At 45.9% G+C, this 24,167-nt stretch overlaps 1 protein-coding gene across 8 annotated transcripts in view; it reads right to left on the bottom strand.

Moving 5' to 3' along the window:
* LOC140455399 (ral guanine nucleotide dissociation stimulator-like) overlaps positions 1 to 24,167 on the bottom strand; it is a 232,698-nt gene that overhangs the window by 57,510 nt on the left and 151,021 nt on the right. For all 8 annotated transcript variants that reach the window (XM_072550211.1, XM_072550207.1, XM_072550215.1 and 5 more), the window contains 2 exons: positions 2,852 to 2,926; positions 1,056 to 1,252 (listed from right to left, as the gene is read on the bottom strand). In XM_072550211.1, the coding sequence (XP_072406312.1) occupies positions 1,056 to 1,252; positions 2,852 to 2,926 (272 nt within the window). The remainder of the gene's footprint in view (positions 1 to 1,055; positions 1,253 to 2,851; positions 2,927 to 24,167) is intronic.

The raw sequence follows: 24,167 nt of genomic DNA, 5'->3' as shown, positions 1-24,167 counted from the left end.
GGGTAATTGGAGAGTGTTGTTTGGGGTAATTAGAGAGTGTTGTTAGTGGGTAATTAGAGAGTGTTGTTAGTGGGTAATTGGAGAGTGTTGTTTGGGGTAATTAGAGTGTTGTTAGTGGGTAATTAGAGGGTGTTGTTAGTGGGTAATTAGAGAGTGTTGTTAGTGGGTAATAAGAGAGTGTTGTTTGGGGTAATTAGATGGTGTTGTTAGTGGGTAATTGGAGAGTGTTGTTTGGGGTAATTAGAGAGTGTTGTTAGTGGGTAATTAGAGAGTGTTGTTAGTGGGTAATTGGAGAGTGTTGTTTGGGGTAATTAGAGTGTTGTTAGTGGGTAATTAGAGGGTGTTGTTAGTGGGTAATTAGAGAGTGTTGTTAGTGGGTAATTAGAGGGTGTTGTAGTGGGTAATTAGAGAGTGTTGTTTGGGGTAATTAGAGTGTTGTTAGTGGGTAATAAGAGAGTGTTGTTTGTGGGTAATTAGAGGGTGTTGTTTTGGGGGGGCAGTGAGAGAGTGTTGTTAGGGAGTAGTGACAGAGTGCTGTTGTGGGGTAATTAGAGAGTGTTATTGGGGGGTAAATAGACAGTGTTGTTAATTGATAATTAGAGTGTTTTGGGGGGTAATTAGAGTGTTGTGGGGAAATTAGAGAGTGTGTTGGGGGTAATTAGACAGTGTTGTAAGAAGGTAGAGAGTGTTGTTATGGGATGGAGTGCTGCTCACGGGGCTAATTGCGTTGTACTGCCAGTGGTGGTAATCTCACAGAGCTGTTTAGGGGATGGGGCGGGGGGGGGAGGTAACCGACAGTATCGTTGTTGTGGCATCGTCACCCCGCTGATTTAAGGGGGGCAATTCTCAGGGAGAGAGTTCCCAGTCACAACCCAGCCCCAATGAAGGAACAGTTGGTACATTCTGAAGTCCCGGGTGGGGGTCTGTGACCTGGAGGGAAAGAGAGTTTCTCCTGTGTGTCCCTGCCAAACTCACTAATGGTGTTCATCACTTTGACACATCAAATACAGTAATACTCCAGTAAACATTGAAGAAACAGAGACTAGATGGCATACCATCGGTCGGTACTCTCCCATCGCTGATGGACAGACTCTCATTCTGTAATAGGAGATCTTCAACTCGCCGCTCCAGATCCGAGCCCTGGCATTCCTGTCGGATATAAAGCACCAGGCGCTCCAGGCAGTCACCATCCAGGCCGCGAAAATCTTCCGAGTACTGTTCTAGCCACGTGGAGAAAACAGAGGAGGCCGTGCTGCAACGTGAAGGCAGGGCAGTTAGGAGATGGGACCTTGGGTCTGTTTCCGTGCTGTACATCTCTATGACTCTATGACCTTGATCAGATGGGCCAATGGGCTGAGGGGTGGCAAATGGAGTTTAATTTCGATAAATGTGAGGTGCTGCATTTTGGAAAGGCAAATCAGGGCAGGACTTATCCACTTAATGCTAAGGTCCTGGGGAGTGTCGCTGAACACAGAGACTTTGGCATGCAGGTTCATAGTTCCTTGTAAGTGGAGATGCAGGTAGATAGGACAATAGAAAAGGAGTTTGGTATGCTTGCCTTTATTGGTCAGCGCTTTGAGTATAGGAGTTGGGGGGTCACGTTGCAGCTGTACAGGACATTGGTTAGGTCACTTTTGGAATATTGCGTGCAATTCCGGTCCCCTTCCTATTAAAATTAAGTTAAACTTGAAAGAGTTCAGAAAACTTTTACAAGGGTGTTGCCAGGTTTGGAGGGTTTGGGCTCATAGAGAGAGGCTGAATAGGCTGGGTCTATTTTCTCTGGAGCACCGGAGGCTGAAGAATGACCTTATAGAGGTTTATAAAATCATGAGGGGCATGGATAGGATAAATAGAAAAGGTCTTTTCCCCAGCGTAGGGGAGTCCAGAACTTGAGAGCATAGGTTTAGGGTGAGAGGGGAAAGATTTAAATGGAACCTAAAGGGCAACATTTTCAAGCAGAGGATGGTGCGTGTATGGAATGAGCTGCCAGAGGAAGTGGTGGAGGCGAGTACAATTACAGCATTTAAACAGCATCTGGATGGATATATGAATAGGAAGGGTTTAGAGGGATATGGGTCAAATGCTGGCAAATGGGGCTAGATTAGGTTAGGATATCTGGTCAGCACAGAAGAGTTGGACCGAAAGATTTTTGCCCATTCTATACAGTTCAATGACTCTAGGATATGGATTGAGTTATATTCCAATAGTTGAACAATAAGACTAGGAATTAATTACTCAGTGTAACATTTATTTATAGTGTGAAACATCACAAGCATGTACCTCCTAAATCTGGTTTCAATGAGTGTCCCTTTGGATTTGAAACTTCAATTAATGCCCTCCAGCTGTAAATAATTTAAACCACCCTGATGTGTCGTGAACAGGAAGTAGAAATCTCAATCAAAGTTAGCTGGCCAGCTCTTCCTAGTAATGGACTTTGCAATTCTCCACTGAGGAGATGAACTGGCTCTGGCTCATTCAAAAGATGCCACTCCCGACAGAGTTGCACTCCCTTAGTATTGCACTGGGTGTACCAACTGGGACATTTAGCTTTACGTCTCTGGAGTGGGCCTTTGAAACCACAACCTCCTTCTGTCGAGGTGAACATGCTGCTTTCTGAACCATGACGGCAGAATTCTACATTGGTTGTCAAGTGCTTTGTAAGGTCCTGGGGCCTAAGTCTTCCTCTCACACTGATTCATGATCACTTAGACAACCCCTTCATTTTTCCTTTTAGGCTTTTGGAGTGGGAATGGGTTCCCTGATTAGGCACCTCCTGGTGGCTTTGAATGAACGATTGCAGGGAAGAACTCTCCAATAAGCAAAAGAGCAAATGAAAAGCGTCAAAACTTACTGTCGAAGATGGTCCCAATCGTTTAATGAACAGCAGTCTGTGGTCTCTCCTAGTTCTCGTTTTAGGTGGTCCAGCCTACATGGAGAGAAGGAGGAATACTTTAAACTCATGACCAATCAGTTACAATAGACAATAGGTGTAGAAGTAGGCCATTCTGCCCTTCAAGCCTGCACCACCTTTCAATATGATCATGGCTGATCATCCTTAATCAGTATCCTGTCCCTGCCTTATCTCCATAACCCTTGATTCCACAATCCTTGACAGCTCTTTCCAACTCTTTCTGAAGTTTCTCCTCATCTCTGTCCTAAATGGCCTACCCCATATTTTTAAGCTGTGTCCTCTGGTTCAGCACTCACCATCAGCGGAAACATGTTTCCTGCTGCCAGAGTGTCCAATCCTTTCAGAATCTTATCTGTCTCAATCAGATCCCCTCTCAGTCTTTAAACTCAAGGGTATACAAGCCCAGTCGCTCCAGCCTTTCTGTGTAAGGTAATCCCGCCATTCCAGGAATTGACCTCGTGAACCTACGCTGCACTCCCTCAATAGCCAGAATGTCTTTCCTCAAATTTGGAGACCAGAACTGCACACAGTACTCCAGGTGTGGTCTCACCAGGGCCCTGTACAGCTGCAGAAGAACCTCTTTGCTTCTATACTCAATCCCTCTTGTCATGAAGGCCAGCATGCTATTAGCCTTCTTCACTACCTGCTGTACCTGCATGCTTACCTTCATTGACTGGTGTACAAGAACACCCAGATCTCTCTGTACTGCCCCTTTACCTAAACTGATTCCATTTAGGTAGTAATCTGCCTTCCTGTTCTTGCCACCAAAGTGAATAACCATACATTTATCCACATTAAACTGCATCTGCCATGCATCTGACCACTCACCTAACTTGTCCAGGTCACCCTGTAATCTCCTAACATCCTCATCACATTTCAACATGCCACCCAGCTTAGTATCATCAGCAAATTTGCTAATGTTATTGATAATACCATCATCTATATCATTAATACATATTGTAAAAAGCTGCGGTCCCAGTACTGATCCCTGCGGTACCCCGCCTGCCTGCCATTCCTATCAGCCAGCTAACTTTCAATCCAAGTTAGTACTTTGCCCCCAATACCATGCACCCTAATTTTGCTCATTAACCTCCTATGTGGGACTTTATCAAAAGCTTTCTGAAAGTCCAGGTACAACACATCTACTGGATCTCCCTCGTCCATCTTCACAGTTACATCCTCAAAAAGTTCTAGAAGATTAGTCAAGCATGATTTCCCCTTCATAAATCCATGCTGAATCTGACATATCCTGTTACTACTATCTGGATGTGTCGTGATTTCATCCTTTATAATAGACTCCAGCATCTTCCCCACCACTGAGGTCAGACTAACTGGTCTATAATTTCCTGCTTTTTCTCTCCCACCTTTCTTAAGAAGTGGTATAACATTAGCCACCCTCCAATCTGCAGGAACTGATCCCGAACCTATCGAACTCTGGAAAATAATCACCAACGCATCCATGATTTCTCAAGCCACCTCCTTCGGTACCCTGGGATATAGACCATCAGGCCCCGGGGACTTATCAACCTTCAGACCTAACAGTCTCTCCAACACCAATTCCTGGCAAATATAAATTCCCTTAAGTTCAGGTCCTTCAGCCACTGTTACCTCAGGGAGATTGCTTGTGTCTTCCCCAGTGAACACAGATCTGAAGTACCAATTCAATTCTTCTGCCATTTCTTTGTTCCCCGTAATATATTCCCCTGTTTCTGTCTTCAAGGGCCCAATTTTAGTCTTCACCATTTTTTTGCTTTTCACATACCTAAAAAAGCTTTTACTATCCTCCTTTATATTTTTGGCCAGTTTACCTTTGTACCTCATTTTTTCTCTGCGAATTTCCTTCTTAGTAATCTTCTGTTGTTCTTTAAAAGCTTCCCAGTCCTCCGTTTTCCCACTTATCTTTGCTATGTTATACTTTTTCTCTTCTAACTTTATATGTTTCTTAACTTCCCTCGTCAGCCTCGGCCACCCATGCTCCTCCTAGGATCTTTCTTCCTTTTTAGAATGAACTGATCCTGCATCTTCTGCATTATACACAGAAATATCCGCCATTGTTCCTCCACGGTCATCCCTGCTAAGGTATTGCACCATTGAACTTTGGCCAGCTCCTTCCTCATAGCTCCATAGTTCCCTTTATTCAACAATACTAACAACAACTGCTTTCCTTATCAACACGGATGTTCTGATGAAGAGTCACTGGATTCAAAATGTTAACTCTGCTTTCTTCCCATAGATCCTTCGATGCTCAATTTCTCCATCAATTTAGATTCATAGAGTCATAGAGGTGTACAGCACAGAAACAGACCCTTCGGTCCAACTCGTCCACATTGACAGATATCTTATCCTAATCTAGTTCCATTTGCCAGCACTTGGCCCATATCCCTCTAAACCTTTCCAATTCATGTACCAATCCGGACGCCTGTTAAATGTTGCAATTGTACCAGCCTCCACCACTTCCTCTGGCAGCTCGTTCCATACATGCACCACCCTCTGCATGAACACACTGTCCCTTAAATCCCTTTTATATCTTTCCCCTCTCACCCTAAACCTATGCCGTCTAGTTCTGGACTCGCCCACCCGAGGGAAAAGACCTTGTCTATTTACACTAGGCCTCGGAACTACAGGTCATTCTGTTATAACATGGGGTTTCATCAACACAAAATCACTTAATGCGATTGACGAATTGGGGATGCTTTATTGATAGCATGACCTTTAAAACCATGTGTGGCCATAACGCGATGACATGCCAACACTTTAAGCGTGGTTTCTAAAGCGCAACTTTTCTATAACGCGGGGCTGTGTTAACAAGAACGCAACCATCGCGTTACAGAAGAATTGGCTGTATATCTAATTCCTTGAAAACCTTCAATGTTTTGGGGCTCTTTTGGTGGACACATCTCCAGACTGGGGGAGGAAACCCACGCGGACATGGGGAGAATGTGCAAACTCCACACAGTCAGTTGCCCAAGGCTGGAATCAAGCAGGGGTCCCTGGTGCTGTGAGGCAACAGTGTCAACCACTGAGCCACTGTGTTGCCTGAGAGATCCGAAACACTGCTTGTTTCCTGACCTAGAGCACCCTGAGTGTGGGCCCAAGCCAAAACAACGGGAAGCAGGAAGTCAGGTAAGTCTTTTCTTGTGCTTTTGAGAAAGCTTACAGCAACTTAGGCCATTAACTGCGGAATTAGCCCTTAAAGAGACATTGTAACCAGCTCCAGCTTCAAAAGGCAATTGAAATTTAAACTAAAATGACATTTGTACCCAAGAAAGGCTTGAGGCCTAGCAAGGGGACACTGCTCAAGGACCAGTTGGGTTCGGACACTGCCAAAGAAAAGGAAGTCAATTTTCGGAGTTACCAACTCAAAAAATATTTCAAAGTGAAACACCAAAATGTTGTTCTGGTTGGGGGTGGGGGAGGTAATGCTCTCCAGCCCCTGGAGTGTGCATTACATGTGGAAGGCCCCAGTGGATGGCATACACTCCCTCTTCAGGGACCACAGACGTAAACACGGAAGAGAAACAAGTCGTCGACCCAACAGTCTGCTCGATATTTGGGTGTGTTAATGGCCAACTGTGGCTAGGCCCAGGAGCAAAACATCAATAAACCCCACACCCCCACCCCCCCCGCCACCCTGGTCGAAAGTGAGAATCCCTGCTCATCTAGCCTCCCGCCTGGTGGGGGCGCCTCTGAGTGGCAAGACAGAATGCAAAGTTGGAGCTGGATGGTTGGCAGATGATAGGAGATTCCCAAAGTACTAAGAATCAATTCATACCTTCGCCTTAATGTACCATGAATACCCGCCCATCAAAAGAATGGCACACAGACAACTTAAATAGAGGACACACCAGTGTTCTCGCTCCTTCCTGTTTGCCGGTCACTCCCTTCATCTGCAGGACCATCCTGCAGGCCATGGTGGGTGAGACGCACCCAATGGGTGAAGCTACACGCCCTGCCCTGGGCAGAATGGGTGTCGAATCCGGGCTTGGGAATTAAGGGGTTCTTATTTTCCTTTCATTCATTTACGGGGACATGAGCATCGCTGGCTGAGCCCGTTCCCTCGGTCACCGTTGAGAAGGTGGTGGCGAGCCGCCTTCCCGAACCCCTGCAGTCCACGTGATGGAGGGAGACCAACACAGTTGACAGGGAGGGAGTTCCGGGCTTTTAAGCTGGGTAATACAAGCCACAACTGGTCTCAGAAAGGCTGGTGCAGGTGAGGAAAGTGGTTCCTTTTAGGGTACTGAACTGGCAGAAGGAACAAAGGTGGGTGAGACACATATATATCCTTCACACAAACGCACCACATGAGCCTGTTTGTGACAACATTTCCAAATCGGTCAAACCAGCACCCATTTCCAGCAACGTGTTTTCTCAGCGAGCAGTTAACAGCTTAACAGTTAATCAGGGAGCAATTACTTCCTGATAGTTAAGACAACTCCAGGCTCCTCTGGCCAACAATAACATCAACAAGCTAGGCCCTGGAGCGTAAACATCTTGCAAAGCAATCCGACTGGCCTTGAGGACCAGTCAACAAAAAGCTGGAGAAACTCAGCAGGTCTGCGAGAGAGAGAAACATAGAGTTGACACTTCGAGTTTGATCTGACCCTTTCTCAGAACTGTGAACCATAGAATCTGTACAGTGTGGAAACTGGCCCTTCAGCCTGACTCTCCCACTCAAACCCATTCCCCCGTTACTCTACATTTATCGCTGGCTAATACACCTAGCCTAACCGTCCTTGAACACTATGGGGGAATTTACCATGGCCAATCCACCCTAACCTGCACATCACTGGACTGTGGGAGGAAACCCACACAGACAGTTGCCCAAGGCTGGGATTGAACCCAGGTCCGTAGTGCTGGCAGGCAACAGTGCTGACCGCTGAGCTGCCATGCCACAGAACAGAGAGCCCTGAAGAAATCATATCAAACCTAAAACAGTAACACCCTCACTCACTCACTCACTCTAAATGATTCCAGCATTTTCTGTTCCTATTTCAGCATCCGCACTCATTTGACTTTTAGGTATTTTCCTAGCCAGCTCGCTCAGCGTTGCTATTACACACCTCTGAAGTAGATGGGTCTTGAACCCAGGCCACCTTGATCAGAGATAGGCTACTCTCACAGTGCCACAAGAGGTCCTGGTCGTTTGCTTTTAACTGTGATACCCAGGTTCAATTCCCACCTCGGCGACTGTCTGTATGGAGTTTGCACATTCTCTCCAGGAGTTTCCTCCGGGTGCTCCGGTTTCCTCCCATAGTCCAAAGATGTGCATGTTAGGGTGGATTGGCCATATTAAATTGTCCCATAGTATTCAGGGATGTGTAGGTTTGGGACGTTAGTCAGGTGTAAATGTAGAGTAATAGGGTAGGGGGAATGGGTCTGGGTGGGTTACTCTTCGGAGGGTCGGTGTGGTTGAGCCAAAGGGCCTATTTTCACACTGTAGAGATCCTGTGATTCTTCAATGATATCAGTTAACCTTTGCAACAATTATGTCTTAATGGACTATAATAGAATATTCTAACACAGTAGGAGGACATTCATTACTCAGTTAGAGATCAATCCAGCTATTCCCACCTCCCTGCTCTTTCTGCATTTCCTTCCTCTTCCTATCTCCATTGCATTTATCCACAATTTCAAAGCCCGCATTTCCAATGCCAACCACTAGTTGTGCTATTTCTGTTTCTCTTGCCACTCACCTGAAATCTGTGCCTACGGCCTTTAGTTTTTTCACCCCACGTCAACCTAATATCTTGATTAAAAAACAGAAGAACAAATCCAGCTCATTTACCATGATGCAACCCCGCAGTTCCTATGGCTAACCCACCAAGCCTGCATATCCCTGGATGCCATGAGGCAATTTAGTATGGCCAATCCACCCCTACCTGTGCCTCTTTGGATTGTGGGAGGACCTTGTCTATTGTCTATCCATGCCCCTCATGAATTTTTAAACCTCTAAAAGGCCACCTCTCAGCCTCTGACGCACCAGGGGAAATAGACCCAGTCCATTCAGGCTCTCTCTATAGCTCCAACCCTGACAACTTCCTTGTAAATCTTTTCTAAACACTTTCAAGTTTTACAGCATCCTTCCTATAGCAGTGAGACCAGAGTTGCACACAGTATTCCACTAGTGGCCACACCAATATCCTGTATAGCTCCCAAATCCTACACTCAATGCACTGACCAACAAAGGTAAGTGTACCAAAAGACGTCTTCACTATCCTATCCACCTGCAATTCCACTTTTGAGGAACTATGAAACTGCACCCCAAGGTCTCCTTGTTCAGCAACCCTCCCCAGGACCTTCCCATTAAGTTTATAAGTCCTGCCCTGATTTGCTTTTCCAAAATGCAGCATCTAACATTCATGTAAATTAAACCCCATCTGCCACTTCTTGATCCATTGGCCATCTAATTTAGACCATATTGTACCTGAGGTAACCTTCTTCGTTCTCCACTACACCTTCAATTGTGGTATCATCTGCAAACTTATGAACTGTACCTCCTATGTTTGCAACCAAATTATTTGCATAAGTGATGAAAAGCAATGGATCAAGTGCCGATCCTTGTGGCACACTGCTGGTCACAGGCCTCCAGTCTGAAAAGCAACCCTCTACCACCACCCTCTGTTTTCTACCTTGTAGCCAATGTTGTATCCAAATGGCTAGCTTTCTCTGTAATTCCATGTTATCTAACCTTGCTAACCAGTCTACCATGTGGAACCTTGTCAAACACTTTACTAAAGTCCATATAGATCACATCCATCACTTTGTCCTCATCAATCCTCCATGTTACTTCTCCAATAAATCTCAATCAAGTTAGTGAGACACTATTTCCCATGCACAAAGCCATGATGACTATCCCGAATCAGTCCTTGCCTTTGCAAGTACAAGTGAGTAATTTAAGTGGATTGAAAAACAGACTACAGGGGAACCCTGGTTATCCAATGGACACAGGTGGGGATATTTTGTTCGGTAAATGAAAGTCCAGCTAATCGAATGCCAGGTAACATAGTTTAGCTAAGCACTGGGACCTTGCAATCTTGCCGGATAATCTGATATTCGGATAATCGAACGCCGGATAATCAAGGTTCCTCTGCAAAAGGTTAGACAGTAGATAGGCAAAGCTATTATTTAAAGAAATAATGTTGCTTTTCAAAACAAACATATATTCCTTTTTTAGCAAAAATACCCAAAAGGGTTAAGCAAGAGGACCGTGCCTAGCAAGGAAAGCTAAATATCACACTAGTTCAGAGGAGGTGTGATATAAAGTTTCTAAAACAAGTGGTAAGCCTGAGGATCTGCATAATTTTAGAACTTAGCCAAGTAGGACCAAGGAAGAAAGAGATTAAACTATGAAAGTAAAATGGTAACAAATATAACAATGATTACAGAGGCTTCTAAAGGGAGATATCAGCAAATATAAATCTGCTGGGGAGAAATTATAAAATCCAAATAGAGAGTAAGTGCAGAAAAGTCCTCTTTTTGTCTGTCCTCACAGAAGATATCACAAAAGTCATTAAAAAGCAAGCACCTAGTGTGGAAGTTACAGAATTTAGTTCAAAAAAGTAGCAATGGAGAAATTAATAGAACTGAAAGTTGAGAAACCCTAGTCACAATGACTTTCAGCCCAGAGTACTGAAAAAGATGGCTGCAGAGAGAATGGGAGAAAGTGAGGACTGCAGATGCTGGAGATCAGAGCTTAAAAATGTGTTGCTGGAAAAGCGCAGCAGGTCAGGCAGCATCCAAGGAACAGGAGAATTGACGTTTCGCACATAAGCCCTTCTTCAGGAATGAGAAGGGTGTGCCAAGCAGGCTATGATAAAAGGTAGGGAGGAGGGACTTAGGGGAGGGGCGCTTTGATGCTGCCTGACCTGCTGCGCTTTTCCAGCAACACAGCAGAGAGAATGGGTATACTAGTGGTCACCTTGAATTCTGCACCAATGCCTGCAGGTTGGAACGCTGTAAACTTACCATCACAGTTTAAGAAAGGAAGCAGAGAGTAAACATGGAAATACAGACCGGTCAGCCTGATTTCTAATGTCTGTATCAGGGGAAAGACTGGAATCTATTCGAAAAGGGTGTGATTACTGGATATTTATAAAACAATTTTCGAACTGAACAGAAGCAACATGAATTTATGATTTGGAGATGCCGGTGTTGGACTGGGGTGTAAAAAGTTAGAAATCACACAACACCAGGTTATAGTCCCAACAGGTTTACTTGGAAGCACTAGCTTTCAAAGCACTGACTCCTTCAACAGGTGTGCTGTAAATTGCTATAAATTCCATGCCTTATGATCTTATACACCATAACCACCTGATGAAGGAGCAAGCTTTCCAAAAGCTAGTGCTTCCAATTAAGCGTAAGTGAGGACTGCAGATGCTAGAGATCAGAGTCTAGATTAGAGTGGGTGCTGGAAAAGCACAGCTGGTCAGGCAGCATCCGAGGAGCAGGAAAATCGACATTTCAGGCAAAAGTCCTTCATCGGGAATGAAGGCAGGGAGCCTCCGGGGTGGTGCGCTAAATGGGAAGGGGGAAGGTAGCCAAGTAACCTGTTGGACTATAACGTGATGTTGTGTGACTTTTAATTTTGGATTTCTGAAAGGATGTTTGACAAAGCTGACAGAGGTTATGGAGGACGTTGCTGGCAGCGTGGATGGAGAGCGCGAGAGAAAGTGGCACGTGTGCATTTTCAGAAGGTGAACGGACAAAATTAAGGTGCATGAGAGGCTGAGGAGGGTGACCTTATCGCGGTTTATAAAATCATGAGGGCTATCGATAAGGTCGGTGTCTTTTCCCGAGGGTGGGGGATTTCAAGACAAAGGGGGGCATATTTTCAAGGCGAGAGGAGAAAGATTAAAAAAAAAGACAAGAGACGCAATTGTTTTTACGTGGAGGGTGGTTCTTGTGTGGAATGAACTTCCTGAGGAAGTGGCTGACGTGGGCACAGTTACGTTCAGAAGACATTTACATAAACTCATGAGTCAGAAATGTTTGGGGGGGGGGATATGGGCCAGGAGCAGGCAGGTGGGACTAGTTTAGTTTGGGATTATGCTCAGCATGGACTGGTCGGACCAAAGGGTCTGTTTCTGTGCTGTAAGACGCAATGAGGTTGGGGATAAGACACAAGCACTGGGGATTGGTGAACAGAAAGAAAGCTGAGAGTAGGAATCAATGGGTTATTTTCCGACTGGGGGCAGGCTGTGGTCAGTGGGACTGTAGTTATTCACAATCCATATTAATAGTCTGAAATTGCAATATTTTGGAGTTTGAAGATAACACAAAACTGGCGGGAAAGTGCGCTGCGAGGATGAAGTCAAGGGATCGAGACAGGCTGCCTGTGTGACTGAGGCGGACTATAGTGTGGGTAAGTGAGAGGTTATCCACTTCTGTTAGAGCAAAGGAGTTGCAGGTTTTCTGAAATGGTGGAAGTTCGAAACTTCTGAGGTTTCGAAGAGCTCAAAGTCAGATGGCACAGAAACAGGCCCTTCGATCCAACTCATCCATGCCAACCAGGTATCCCAAGCTAAACCATTTGCCTGCACTTGGGCCAGACCCACCTCAACCATGTCTATACATGTACCGGTCCACACGTCTTTTAAATGTAAGTGTTCCTGCATCTACCACTTCCTCTGGCAGTTCATTCCACACACGAACGATGCGCTGTGTGAAAAAGACACCCCTCAGGCCCATATTTAAATCTTTCTCCCCTCACCTTAAAATTATGCCATCTAGTTTTAACCTGCCTTACCCTAGGGAAAGGATCTTTGCTATTCAGCTTATCGGTGTCCCTCGTGATTCCAAAGGGAGCTGTGTCCTTGCTCATAAGCCACTGGCATGCAGGTTCACCCAGAAATGCAGAAGATAAGCAGTACGTTTGCCTTTGTTGAAGAAGATACGAGTATGGGAGCAAGGAAGACTGACTTCAGTTGTGTCAAACACTGGCAAGACCACACCTAGAGTAGTTTGCACAGTTCTGGTCCCCTCGCCTATGGAAGGATGCACTTACACTAAAGGGAATATAGCAGAGGTTCGCCAAACCGATAACTGAAAGAACTGCAGACGCCTGAAATCTGAAACTAGAGCAAAAATTGCTGGAAAAGGCTCAGCAGGTCCGACCATACCCGTGGAGAGAAATCAAAGTTAACGTTTCGGGTCAAGTGACCTTCCCTCAGAACTGAAGTGAACCTTCTTCGGAACTAAAGTGACCACTGAAGTGTCAAAGTGTCAAACTGGACCCGAAACGTGAACTCTGAGTTCCCTCCACAGAGCTGCTGAGATTTTCCAGCAACCTCCATTTTTTTTGGATTCACCAGGCTAATGCCTGGGAGGGTGGGATTGAGGACTTGCATGCGTGTGAGTTAAGAACGAGAGGTGGCCTCACAGAGATGTGAGAACAATTCAAATGCAGAGAGTACAGTCCACAACCTGGGGCTGGAGGGGCGGAGGAGAATAGAAGGCAAGCAATGTAAGACTGAGATGGGGAGGACCTTCTTCACTGAGAGGGTGCTGGATGTTTGGAAATCCTTTACCCCAGAGGGTGAGGGAAGCTCAGTCATGGAGTGAGCTCCTGACGGAGGTTGATTGCTTCTGGTTGGCAATGACTTTAGGGGAAGTGGGTATAATGCCACTGAGGTAGTTGATGAGCCAACATCACCCATCGCACCCCAGTAATGATCTCCCTCAACCTGTTCTGTCCGACAGAAGATACAGAAGCCTGAACACACACACCAACAGGTTCAGGGACAGCTTCCTCCCGGCTGTTATTAGACGGATGAATGGACTCTCCAGCCTCAAATAATGCTGATCTTACCAATGTTTGTCTCTCTTGTATACCCTGTGTACGCCTCCATCGAAACCTTCTGTTCTGTACATCCTTGCTCTCCATCTGCCTATACTGCTCATAAACAAAGCTTTTCACTGTACTTCGGTACACGTGACGATCAATCAATCAATCAATCATGCCTGAAACTACTGTGCTAAATCTTTCCCGTTCCCTCTCCAAAGCACTCACTCTCTTCCCGTCTAGAATAGTTACCAGTAAATAGAGTCTGGAATTCAACTATGCGATGAGAACGTGCTTTTGGAGTGAGCCATTTGGGTGAGCAGCAACTGAAGATGAATCGGGTAACCGTGGTTACATGACTGAAACACGTAGGATCTTGACAGTGTGGATGAGGAGAGAACTAGGGGTCTCCCTTTCAAAATAAAAGGTGGTCCCTTTAAGACACCCCTCAGGAGACATTTTTCCTCACTTTGGATCCCTCTTCCTTAACATGATGTGGCAGCTGCACAGACTTCAAATGCTTTTCGACGTAGAGGTCAACAAATTCTTGATGAAGAAAAGGTTGGTTGGGAATGTGGAGTAATCACACCATCCATGCCCTAACTGAATGGCAGAACAGGCTCGAGGGACTGAATGGCCTCCTGCTGCTCCGAATTCACACGTTCACACAAAGGAGAAGAAGCAGACGGTCATGATGACGGTATGAGATGAAGACCAAACAGGTTTTTTGCGGAATATTACTATCGGCGTGGACTACCAGGACTGAATGGCCCAGACCTATTGGGCAGATCCAGTGAGGCTGATTGCCTTCCTCGATAATGGGAGAGTGAAGTTGTGAGCAAATTGGGACACTGTGGATGAGCACAGCCCCGGCAACGCTCAAGAAGCCCAACACAAGTACCACTTGGTTCACACCTCATCCATCACCTTAAAAAAATTCACTCCCTCCACCTACACCTCTCCCTGCCTCGGAAAGGTAGTCAACACCAAAAGCCCCTCCCACCCCGATTATAATCTCTTCCAACCTCTTCTGTCAGGCAGATGATACAGAAGCTGAAACACACTTTCCAAGCAGTTCACAAACAGCTTCTTCCCCACTGTTATTAGATTTCAGAATGGACCTCTCAGATTTCAAATCTAATGCAGGTCTTGCTTATTGTGCACCTTTGTATTCCTCGCTCTGCTCATTCGCCCGATGGCCTTTGTACCCTACAATCAGCCTGCGCTGCACGCAGAACAAAACTTTTCACTGTACTTAGGTACAGGTGACAATCACAAATCAAACACAAACCAACGTGTGTGCCAGCAACAAGATGCAGCGCAGCTACTCCCCAAAAGCCATTCAAAGGTACCTTCTAAACCCGTGACGTTGACCAAATAGAAGGGCATGGGCAGGAGAGACATGGGAACAGCACCACCTTGCAAGTTCCAAGCCATCTCTGTCACAGGGTTAACATCCTGGAGCTCCCTCCCTAACAGCACTGTGGGTGTTACTATAGCAGTGGTTCAGGACGGCATCTCACAGCACCTTTTCAAAGGCAGTTAGGGGATGGAGCAATAAATGAGCTCTTTTCATCAGCAATGACTAACCTCAGGCACATACTAAAACAAATACATAGACCTGGGCCTGTGTAAGAAGGAGAAGTTTACTACCTAACTGATCGCACATGAACCAAACGGATCTCTAGTCGAAGAGTGTGGCGCTAGAAAAACACAGCCGGTCAGGCAGTATCTGAGGTGCAGGAGAAGCGACGTTTCAAGCTTACGCCCTTCATCAGGAATGAGGGGTATTTGGCATCAATACCGGCAATCATGCATCAATATTGGCCAAAATGGTAGCTGGAATCCAAGGGTAGCATTATGAGCAGAGATTGTCCAACGTTGCGTTGTGCTCCCTGATATTTTGGAGGTTAAGGGGTGAGTGCGTTGAGATGGACTGATGGGATTTGGGGAAAAGGAATTTATGATGGTCAGTTTAGGGGACATCATCTGAAATGGGCACCAGGCCTTTCAGGAGTAAAGGAAGGATGCTGCCTGACCAGATGAGCTTTTCCAGCTCCACGCTTTTCGACTTTAACTCTGCAGCATCTTGAGTCCTCTCAAATGGATCTCTCCACAACCGGACAGATTCATGGCCATTTTTACTGGTGTCAGCTTTTTATTCCTAGATTTTTCTGAAACAAATTGAATTTAGCAAATTACTGTGCTGGAATTTGAACTCGTTCATGTTCTCTGGATTAATAAATCCAGGATGCTGAGAGACACCCTATAACGTGGGAGTAACCATCTTGCCACTGTGCTATTTTTTTCAAAGGCCACATGCAAAAATCCATAAGAAGATTTAGTTGGAAAGAAACATTAAATACTCCATATTTGATCATGTTTCAGGTCCAGTGACTCTTTTTCAGAACTTGGATTCATTAAGGTGGATAGTCCATCACCATAATCCAAATATCACCACTTTTTGCAACAACATAACATCACTTATTGGCACGGTGGCTCAGTGGTTAGCACTGCTGTCTCACAGCGCCAGTGATCCGGGTTCGATCCCACCCCCGGAGGACTATCTGTCTGGAGTTTGCACATTCTCCCCGTCTCTGTGTGGGTTTCCTCCCACAGCCCAAAGATGTGCAGGTTAGGGTGGATTGGCTAAACTGCCCACAGTGTCCAGGGATGTGCAAGTTGGGTGGTTTAGCCAAGGGGAATGCAGCCTTACAGAGTAAAGGGGGGGTGGATCTGTTGGGATGCACTTCAGAGGGTCAGTGTGGATTTGATGGGCTGAATGGCCTGTTCTCACACTCTCTGGTTAATGCAGCATTGTTGACATTAATGCACAATCGCTGGCATCGATGTTAATTTCGGAACACTTCACACTCTAACTTTGTTCAGCCTTTCCAATGGTTAGTCTACAACATAACGCCAAATCCCCGAATACCTACTTCGAACAAAAACCCCATCAAGCTTAGATTTAAAAGTTAACAATCCTCCTTGTTTCATTTGCTGTTTGTGGAACAGAATTCCAAACTTCTGTTCCCCTTTCCCCACAGACCAGCATCCCACCTTTACTCCTGAAAGGCCTGGTGCCCCATTTCAGATGATGTCCCCTAAACTGACCATCATAAATTCCTTTTCTCTAATTACCCTCAGTCCATCTCAACGCACTCACCCCTTAACCTCCAAAATATCAGGGAGCACAACGCAACATTGGACAATCTCTCCTCATAATGCAACCCTTGGATTCCAGCTACCATTTTGGCCAATATTGATGCATGATTGCAGGTATTGATGCCAAATTAATTATGGTAAATGCAACAACTGAGACTAATGTTGCTGCTTTGATGTCATAGTGACTCATGTCATATTACTGACATTAATGCTGTGTCATTGTTTTTAATGTCATGCTGTTGTCATTGAGATATGAACATAACTTAATATGAATGGAATGGTTATTGGTATGTGTAAGGAATACTCAGTCAAAGAGTCATAGAGATGTACAGCATGGAATCCAACCCTTCAGTCCAACTCAACCATGCCAACCAGATATCCTAACCTAATCTAGTCCCTTTTGCCAGCACTTGGCCCATATCCCTCCAAACCCTTCCTATTCATATACCCATCCTGATAATTTTTAAATGCTGCAGTTGTACCAGCATCCACTACTACCTCTGACAGATCATTTGAAGGTGATGTAATTTCAATAGTGGTGAGTTATTGAGATATGTCTTAAATGTCATAAACTCAATATAACAGTAATGGTGCCAATGTAACATAGTGGCTATTATGCCTGAAGGGCATTACAATGATTACTGTAATTAACTGGCAAGTTACAATCACAGGATCAGGAGGTTATTCCAATGAGCTGCACTGCATTCATTGAAAGCAGATGCAACAGGGATGTTCAAAAAGGAAATGAACATAGGAAAAATAGATTTGCAGCAAGAACAGGGGGGTGGTTGAGGAGGTGAAATGTGGGATCGACTGGCCAGCTCCTTCACTAGGCCAGAAGGTGCTGGATGGGCCCAATGGCCTCCTACTTTGACAAAAGCTGAATGTTGAAACCCCCAAATCCTTTTCCCCAAATCCCCTCAGTCCATCTCAATGTTGAAACCCCCAACTCTGGACACTTGCACCTAAAAGTCTCAGCTGCTGTTCCTGTGCTGCACTCCCTCGGCTGTCAGTGCTAAAACCAAAGGGCTTTCCCTGCCCTCTCGGACTGATGTAAAAGATCACTTGGCACTATTCAGCTCAAGTACCAATGGGGGTGGCGCAGCTGGCAGTGAAGGTGATCTCAAGATAGTATGGGACCAAATTTGGGGGGCCAAGGAGTGGCAGATGGAATTTAGTTTTGATAAACACGAGGTGCTGCATTTTGGGAAGGCAAAAATGGGGCAGGACTTATACACTTAATGATAGGAAGTGTTGCTGAACAAAGAGACCTTCTCGTGCAGGTTCATAGCTCCTTGAAAGTGGAGTCACAGGTAAATAGGACAGTGAAGAAGGCGTTTGGTCTGCATTCCTTTATTAGAGTCATAGAGATGTACAGCATGGAAACAGACCCTTTGGTCCAACCCATCCATGCCAAACAGATATCCCAACCCAATCTAGCCCCACCTGCCAGCACCCAACCCATATCCCTCCAAACCCTTCCTATTCATATACCCATCCAGATGCCTCTCAAATGTTGCAATTGTACCAGCCTCCACCACATCCTCTGGCAGCTCATTCCATACATGTACTACCCTCTGCGTGAAAAGGTTGCCCCTAAGGTCTCTTTTACATCTTTCCCCTCTCACCCTAAACCTATGGCCTCCAGTTCTGGACTCCCCGACCCCAGGGAAAAGACTTTGTCTATTTATCCTATCCATGCCCCTCATAATTTTGTAAACCTCTATAAGGTCACCCCTCAGCCTCCGACGCTCCAGGGCAAACAGCCCCAGTCTGTTCAGCCTCTCCCTGTAGCTCAGATCCTCCAACAATCCTTGTTAATCTTTTCTGAACCCTTTCGAGTTTCACAACATCTTTCCGATAGGAAGGAAACCAGAGTTGCAAGCAATATTCCAACAGTGGCCTAACCAATGTCCTGTACAGCCACAACATGACCTCCCAACTCCGGTACTCAATACACTGTCCAATAAAGGAAAGCATACCAAACACCTTCTTCACGATCCTATCTACCTGTGACTCCACTTTCAGGGAGCTATGAACCTGCACTCCAAGGTCTCTTTGTTCAGCAACACTCCCTAGGACCTTACCGTTAAGTGTATAAGTCCTGCTAAGATTTGCTTTCCCAAAATGCAGAACCTCTCATTTATCTGAATTAAACTCCATCTGCCATTTCTCAGCCCATTGGCCCATCTGGTCCAGATCCTGTTCTAATCTGAGGTAACCCTCTTCACTGTCCACTACACCTCCAATTTTGGTGTCATCTGCAAACTTACTAACTGTACCTCTTATGCTCGCATCCAAATCATTTATGTAAATGACAAAAGGTAGAGGACCCAGCATCGATCCTTGTGGCACTCCACTGGTCACAGGCCTCCAGTCTGAAAAACAACTCTCCACCACCACCCTCTGTCTTCTACCTTTGAGCCAGTTCTGTATCAAAATTGCTAGTTCTCCCTGTATTCCATGAGATCTAACCTTGCTCACCAGTCTCCCATGGGGAACCTTGTCAAACGCCTGACTGAAGTCAATATCTACCACTCTGTCCTCATCAATCTTCTTTCTTACTTCTTCAAAAAACTCAACCAACTTTGTGAGACATGATTTTCCATGCAAAGCCATGTTGACTATCCCTAATCAGTCCTTGCCTTTCCAAACACATGTACATCGTGTCCCTCAGGATTCCCTCCAATAACTTGCCCACCACCGAAGTCAGGCTCACCTGTCTATAGTTCCCTGGCTTATCTTTACCGCCCTTCTTAAACAGTGGCACCACGATTGCCAACCTCCAGTCTTCCGGCACCTCACCTGTGACTATCAATGATACAAATATCTCAGCAAGAGGCCCAGCAATCACTTCTCTAGCTTCCCACAGAGTTCTCGGGTACACCTGATCAGGTCCTGGGGACTTAACTACCTTTGCCCGTTTCAAGACATCCAGCACTTCCTCCTCTGTAATATGGACATTTTGCAAGATGTCACCATCCATTTCCTTACAGTCTATATCTTCCATATCCTTTTCCACAGTAAATACTGATGCAAAATATTCGTTTAGTTTCTCCACCATTTTCTGTGGCTCCACACAAAGGCTGCCTTGCTGATCTTAGAGGGGCCCTATTCTCTCCCTAGTTACCCTTTTGTCCTTAATATATTTGTAAAACCCTTTGATTCTCTTTAATTCTATTTGCCAAAGCTATCTCATGTCCCCGTTTTGCCCTCCTGATTTCCCTCTTAAATATACTCCTACTTTCTTTATACTCTTCTAAGGATTCACTCGATCTATCCTGTCTATACCTGACATATGCTTCCTTCATTTTCTTAACCAAACCCTCAATTTCTTTAGTCATCCAGCATTCCCTATACCTACCAGCCTTCCCTTTCACCCTGACAGGAATATACTTTCTCTGGATTCTTGTTATCTCATTTCTGAAGGCTTCCCATTTTCCAGCCGTCCCTTTACCTGCGAACATCTGCCTCCAATCAGCTTTCGAAAGTTCTTGCCTAATACCGTCAAAATTGGTCTTTCTCCAATTTAGAACTTCAACTTTTAGATCTGGTCTATCCTTTTCCATCACTATTTTAAAATGAATAGAATTATGGTTGCTGGCCTCAAAGTGCTCCCCCACTGACACCTCAGACACCTGCCCTGCCTTATTTCCCAAGAGTAGGTCAAGTTTTGCACCTTCTTTGGTAGGTACATCCACATACTGAATCAGAAAATTGTCTTGTACACACTTAAGAAATTCCTCTCCATCTAAACCTTTAACACTATGGCGGTCCCAGTAGATGTTTGGAAAGTTAAAATCCCCTACCATAACTACCTATTATTCTTACAGATAGCTGAGGTCTCCTTACAAGTTTGCTTCTCAATTTCCCTCTGACTATTGGGGGGTCTATAATACAATCCCAATAAGGTGATCATCTCTTTCTTATTTCTCAGTTCCACCCAAATAACTTCCCTGGATGTATTTCCGGGAATATTCTCCCTCAGCACAACTGTAATGCTGTCCCTTATCAAAAGTGCCACCCCCCCCCCCTCCTCTCTTGCCTCCCTTTCTATCTTTCCTGCAGCAATTGTATCCTGGAACATTAAGTTGCCAGTCCTGCCCATCCCTGAGCCATGTTTCTGTAATTACTATGATATCCAAGTCCCATGTTCCTAACCATGCCCTGAGTTCATCTGCCTTCCCTGTTAGGCCCCTTGCATTGAAATAACTACAGTTTAATTTATTAGTCCTACCTTATGCCTACCTGCCCTGACTGTTTGACTCACTTCTGTTCTCAACTGTACCAGTCTCAGATCGATTTCTTTCCTCACTATCTCCCTGGGTCCCCCCCCACCCCCCAACCTTACTAGCTTAAATCCTCCCGAGCAGTTCTAGCAAATTTCCCTGCCAGTATGTTAGTCCCCTTCCAATTTAGGTGCAATCTGTCCTTCTTATACAGGTCACTTCTCCCCCAAAAGAGATTCCAATGATCCAAAAATGTGAATCCTGACCCATACACCAGGTTCCACAGCAGTATTGAGTACAGGAGTTGGGAGGTCAAGTTGCAGCTGTACAGGACAATGGTTAGGCCACCATTGAAATATTGCGTTCAATTCTGGTCTGCCTCTTATCAGAAGAATGTTGTGAAACTTGAAAGGGTTCAGAAGAGATTTACAATAATGTTGCCAGGGTTCGGGGATTTGAGCTGTAGGGAGATGCTGAACAGGCTGGGGCTGTTTTCCCTGGAATGTCAGAGGCTGAGAGGTGACTTTATAAGAGGGTTATAAAATCATGAAGGGCATGGATAGGGTGAATAGTCAAGGTCTTTTCCCCCCAGTGTGGAGGGGGGAGTCCAAAACTAGAGGGCATAGGTTTCGGGTGAGAGGGGCAAGATTTAAAAGGAACATAAGGGGCAACTTTTTCACGCAGAGGATGGTACATGTATGGAATGAGCTGCCGGAGGAGGTGGTGGAGGCTGGTACAATTACAGCATTTAAAAGGCATCTGGATGGGTATATGAATAGGAAGGGTTTGGAGGGATATGGGCCAGGTGCTGGCAGGTGGGACAGGAGAAATGTTGGACATCTGGTCGGCATGGACTGGTTGGACCGAAGGGTCTGTTTTCATATCGTACATCTCTATGAATCTACGAGTCGGGTCAGCTATCAGACCCTCTCAGTGCCTCAAACACATGTGACCTGTCTAAGTACGAGTTACCTTGCGTCTCTTTTTCATAATTGCAGGGAATGCCAACTTTCAGAGGTTTGTTGTTATTCATGTGGAAAGACTGCGCAGAAATTCTTCAGTATGTACATAAAGTTCACTTTTAATGAATCAAGTATATTTTTGCAATAGATGGAAAATCACTCGGCACCATTCAGAGGAAGGAGAAAGCGAGGACTGCAGATGCTGAAGATCAGACTCGAGAGTGTGGTGCTGGCAAAGCACAGCCAGTCAGGCAGCATCCGAGGGGCAGGAGAGTCAACGTTTCAGGCACATCAGGAATCTGATGAAGGGCTTATCCCCGAAACGTCGATTCTCCTGTTTCTCAGATGCTGCCTGACCAGCTGTGCTTTTCCAGCATCGCACTCTCGACGCCATTCTGAGGAAGAACAAGGGCACTATTCCTGGCCTCCTGGTAACTTAGTTCCACCTTGATGAAAATCGCTGCAGCGAATGGTCCAACTGCAGATTTGTGGGTTCATGCTTTGTACAACCAGGTCTGCTGGGCCCCCTGAAATGCAGTAGCGACCACACTTCTGACCTGACGGCATGATGGCTCAGTGGTTAGCACTGTTGCATCACAGTGTCACGGATCCAGGTTCGATTCCAGCCTTGGGCGACTGGCTGTGTGGAGTTTGCACATTCTCCCCGTGTCTGTGTGGGTTTCCTCCGAGTGCTCCGGTTTCCTCCCACAGTCCAAAGGTGTGCAGGGCAGATGAATTGGCCATGTTAAATTACCCATAGTGTTAGGTGCATTAGTTAGAGGGAAATGGGTCTGGGTGGGTTATTCTTTGGAGGGTTGGTGTGGACTTGTTGGGCCGAATGGCCTGTTTGCACTCTGTAGGGAATCTAATCTGACATAGAGACAGCTGCAAAGCACTCGAGGACCTCTCAAGGTCATGAAAGGTGCTATGGACAAATTTGAATTTTACCCTCTGGATCCTTCCTCCCTTGCCCTTCCCTCTCACTCCACCACCTCCCACCAACCCCACCTCCTGCTACGTATTCACCACCCCCCTCCACACCTTCTGTTCTCCGATGCCTAACATTCCGTACTCGGCAAAGGTCTTGGCTTTATCTCTCTGCATTCCCACCTTGATGAGTTGCGGGCATGACGTCAAACTCCTCTTCCGTCCCCTTCGCCTCCGCGCCCACCTCTCTGGGGCAAGAGCCCTCTCCCTATCCCACAATCCCCCTTCGCCCAGCTCCAACACTCTCCCTCCACCTGCACCCTCCCTCTGGCCTTTGACCTGCACCCGACCTGTTCATCACGAACTGTCGGCGTGACATTGGTCGCCTTAATTTCTCTGCACACTCCCCACCCCCCTACCCATTCCAACCGACGAACTGACTGCATGCTGTGTGATTAGATCCATCCCTGACTTTGTTATTAAGCTTGCTGGCGGTGCTGTTGTCATTTGGTGTACTTTTTCTTTAATTTATTCACAGGATGAGGGTGTCATTGGTTAGGCCCAGCATTTAGTGCCCATCCCTAAGGGCCCAGAGGGGATTAAGAGTTAACTACATTGCTGTGGGTCTGGAGTCACATGTAGGCCAGACCTGGTAAGGATGGCAGTTTCTCTCTGTAATGGACATTAGTGAACCCAATGGGTTTTTCCAACAATTGATAATGGATTCATGGTCATCATTAGACTCTGAATTCCAGATATTGAATTCAAACCCCACCTTCTGCCATGCAAGATTTGAACCTGGGTCGCCGGGATGTTATTTGAGTCTCTGGATTAACAGTCCAGCGATAATACCACTAGGCCATTGCCTTCCCGACTGACCTCTACATTACAGAGGCTGAGCACCAGCTCTCAAATACCTCCTCCTATCTCCCCCTGCTCCATAACCCCACCGTGGCACACCAGGTCATTGGGTCCACAACATTCACTGACCTCATTTCACCTGGTGATCTCCCCCACCCAACCCAACCCCACAGAACTCACCCCTTCCAACCTTGACTCAGTCTTTTCTCCCCGGCCCAGTCCGTGCCCACATAAACCCGTGATTCCGCTGACGCTTTACGCCAGTTTTGGAATGTCCAGTTCACAAGCTCCAAGCTGCCTCCTCTTTCCCATGGACGTGCAATCCCTTCACA

This window comes from Chiloscyllium punctatum, chromosome 30 (assembly GCF_047496795.1).
Source record: "Chiloscyllium punctatum isolate Juve2018m chromosome 30, sChiPun1.3, whole genome shotgun sequence".
NCBI classification, from domain to species: Eukaryota; Metazoa; Chordata; class Chondrichthyes; order Orectolobiformes; family Hemiscylliidae; genus Chiloscyllium; species Chiloscyllium punctatum.
Note: the sequence above shows the minus strand (reverse complement) of the source record. Positions and strands in the feature narration are given on the sequence as shown.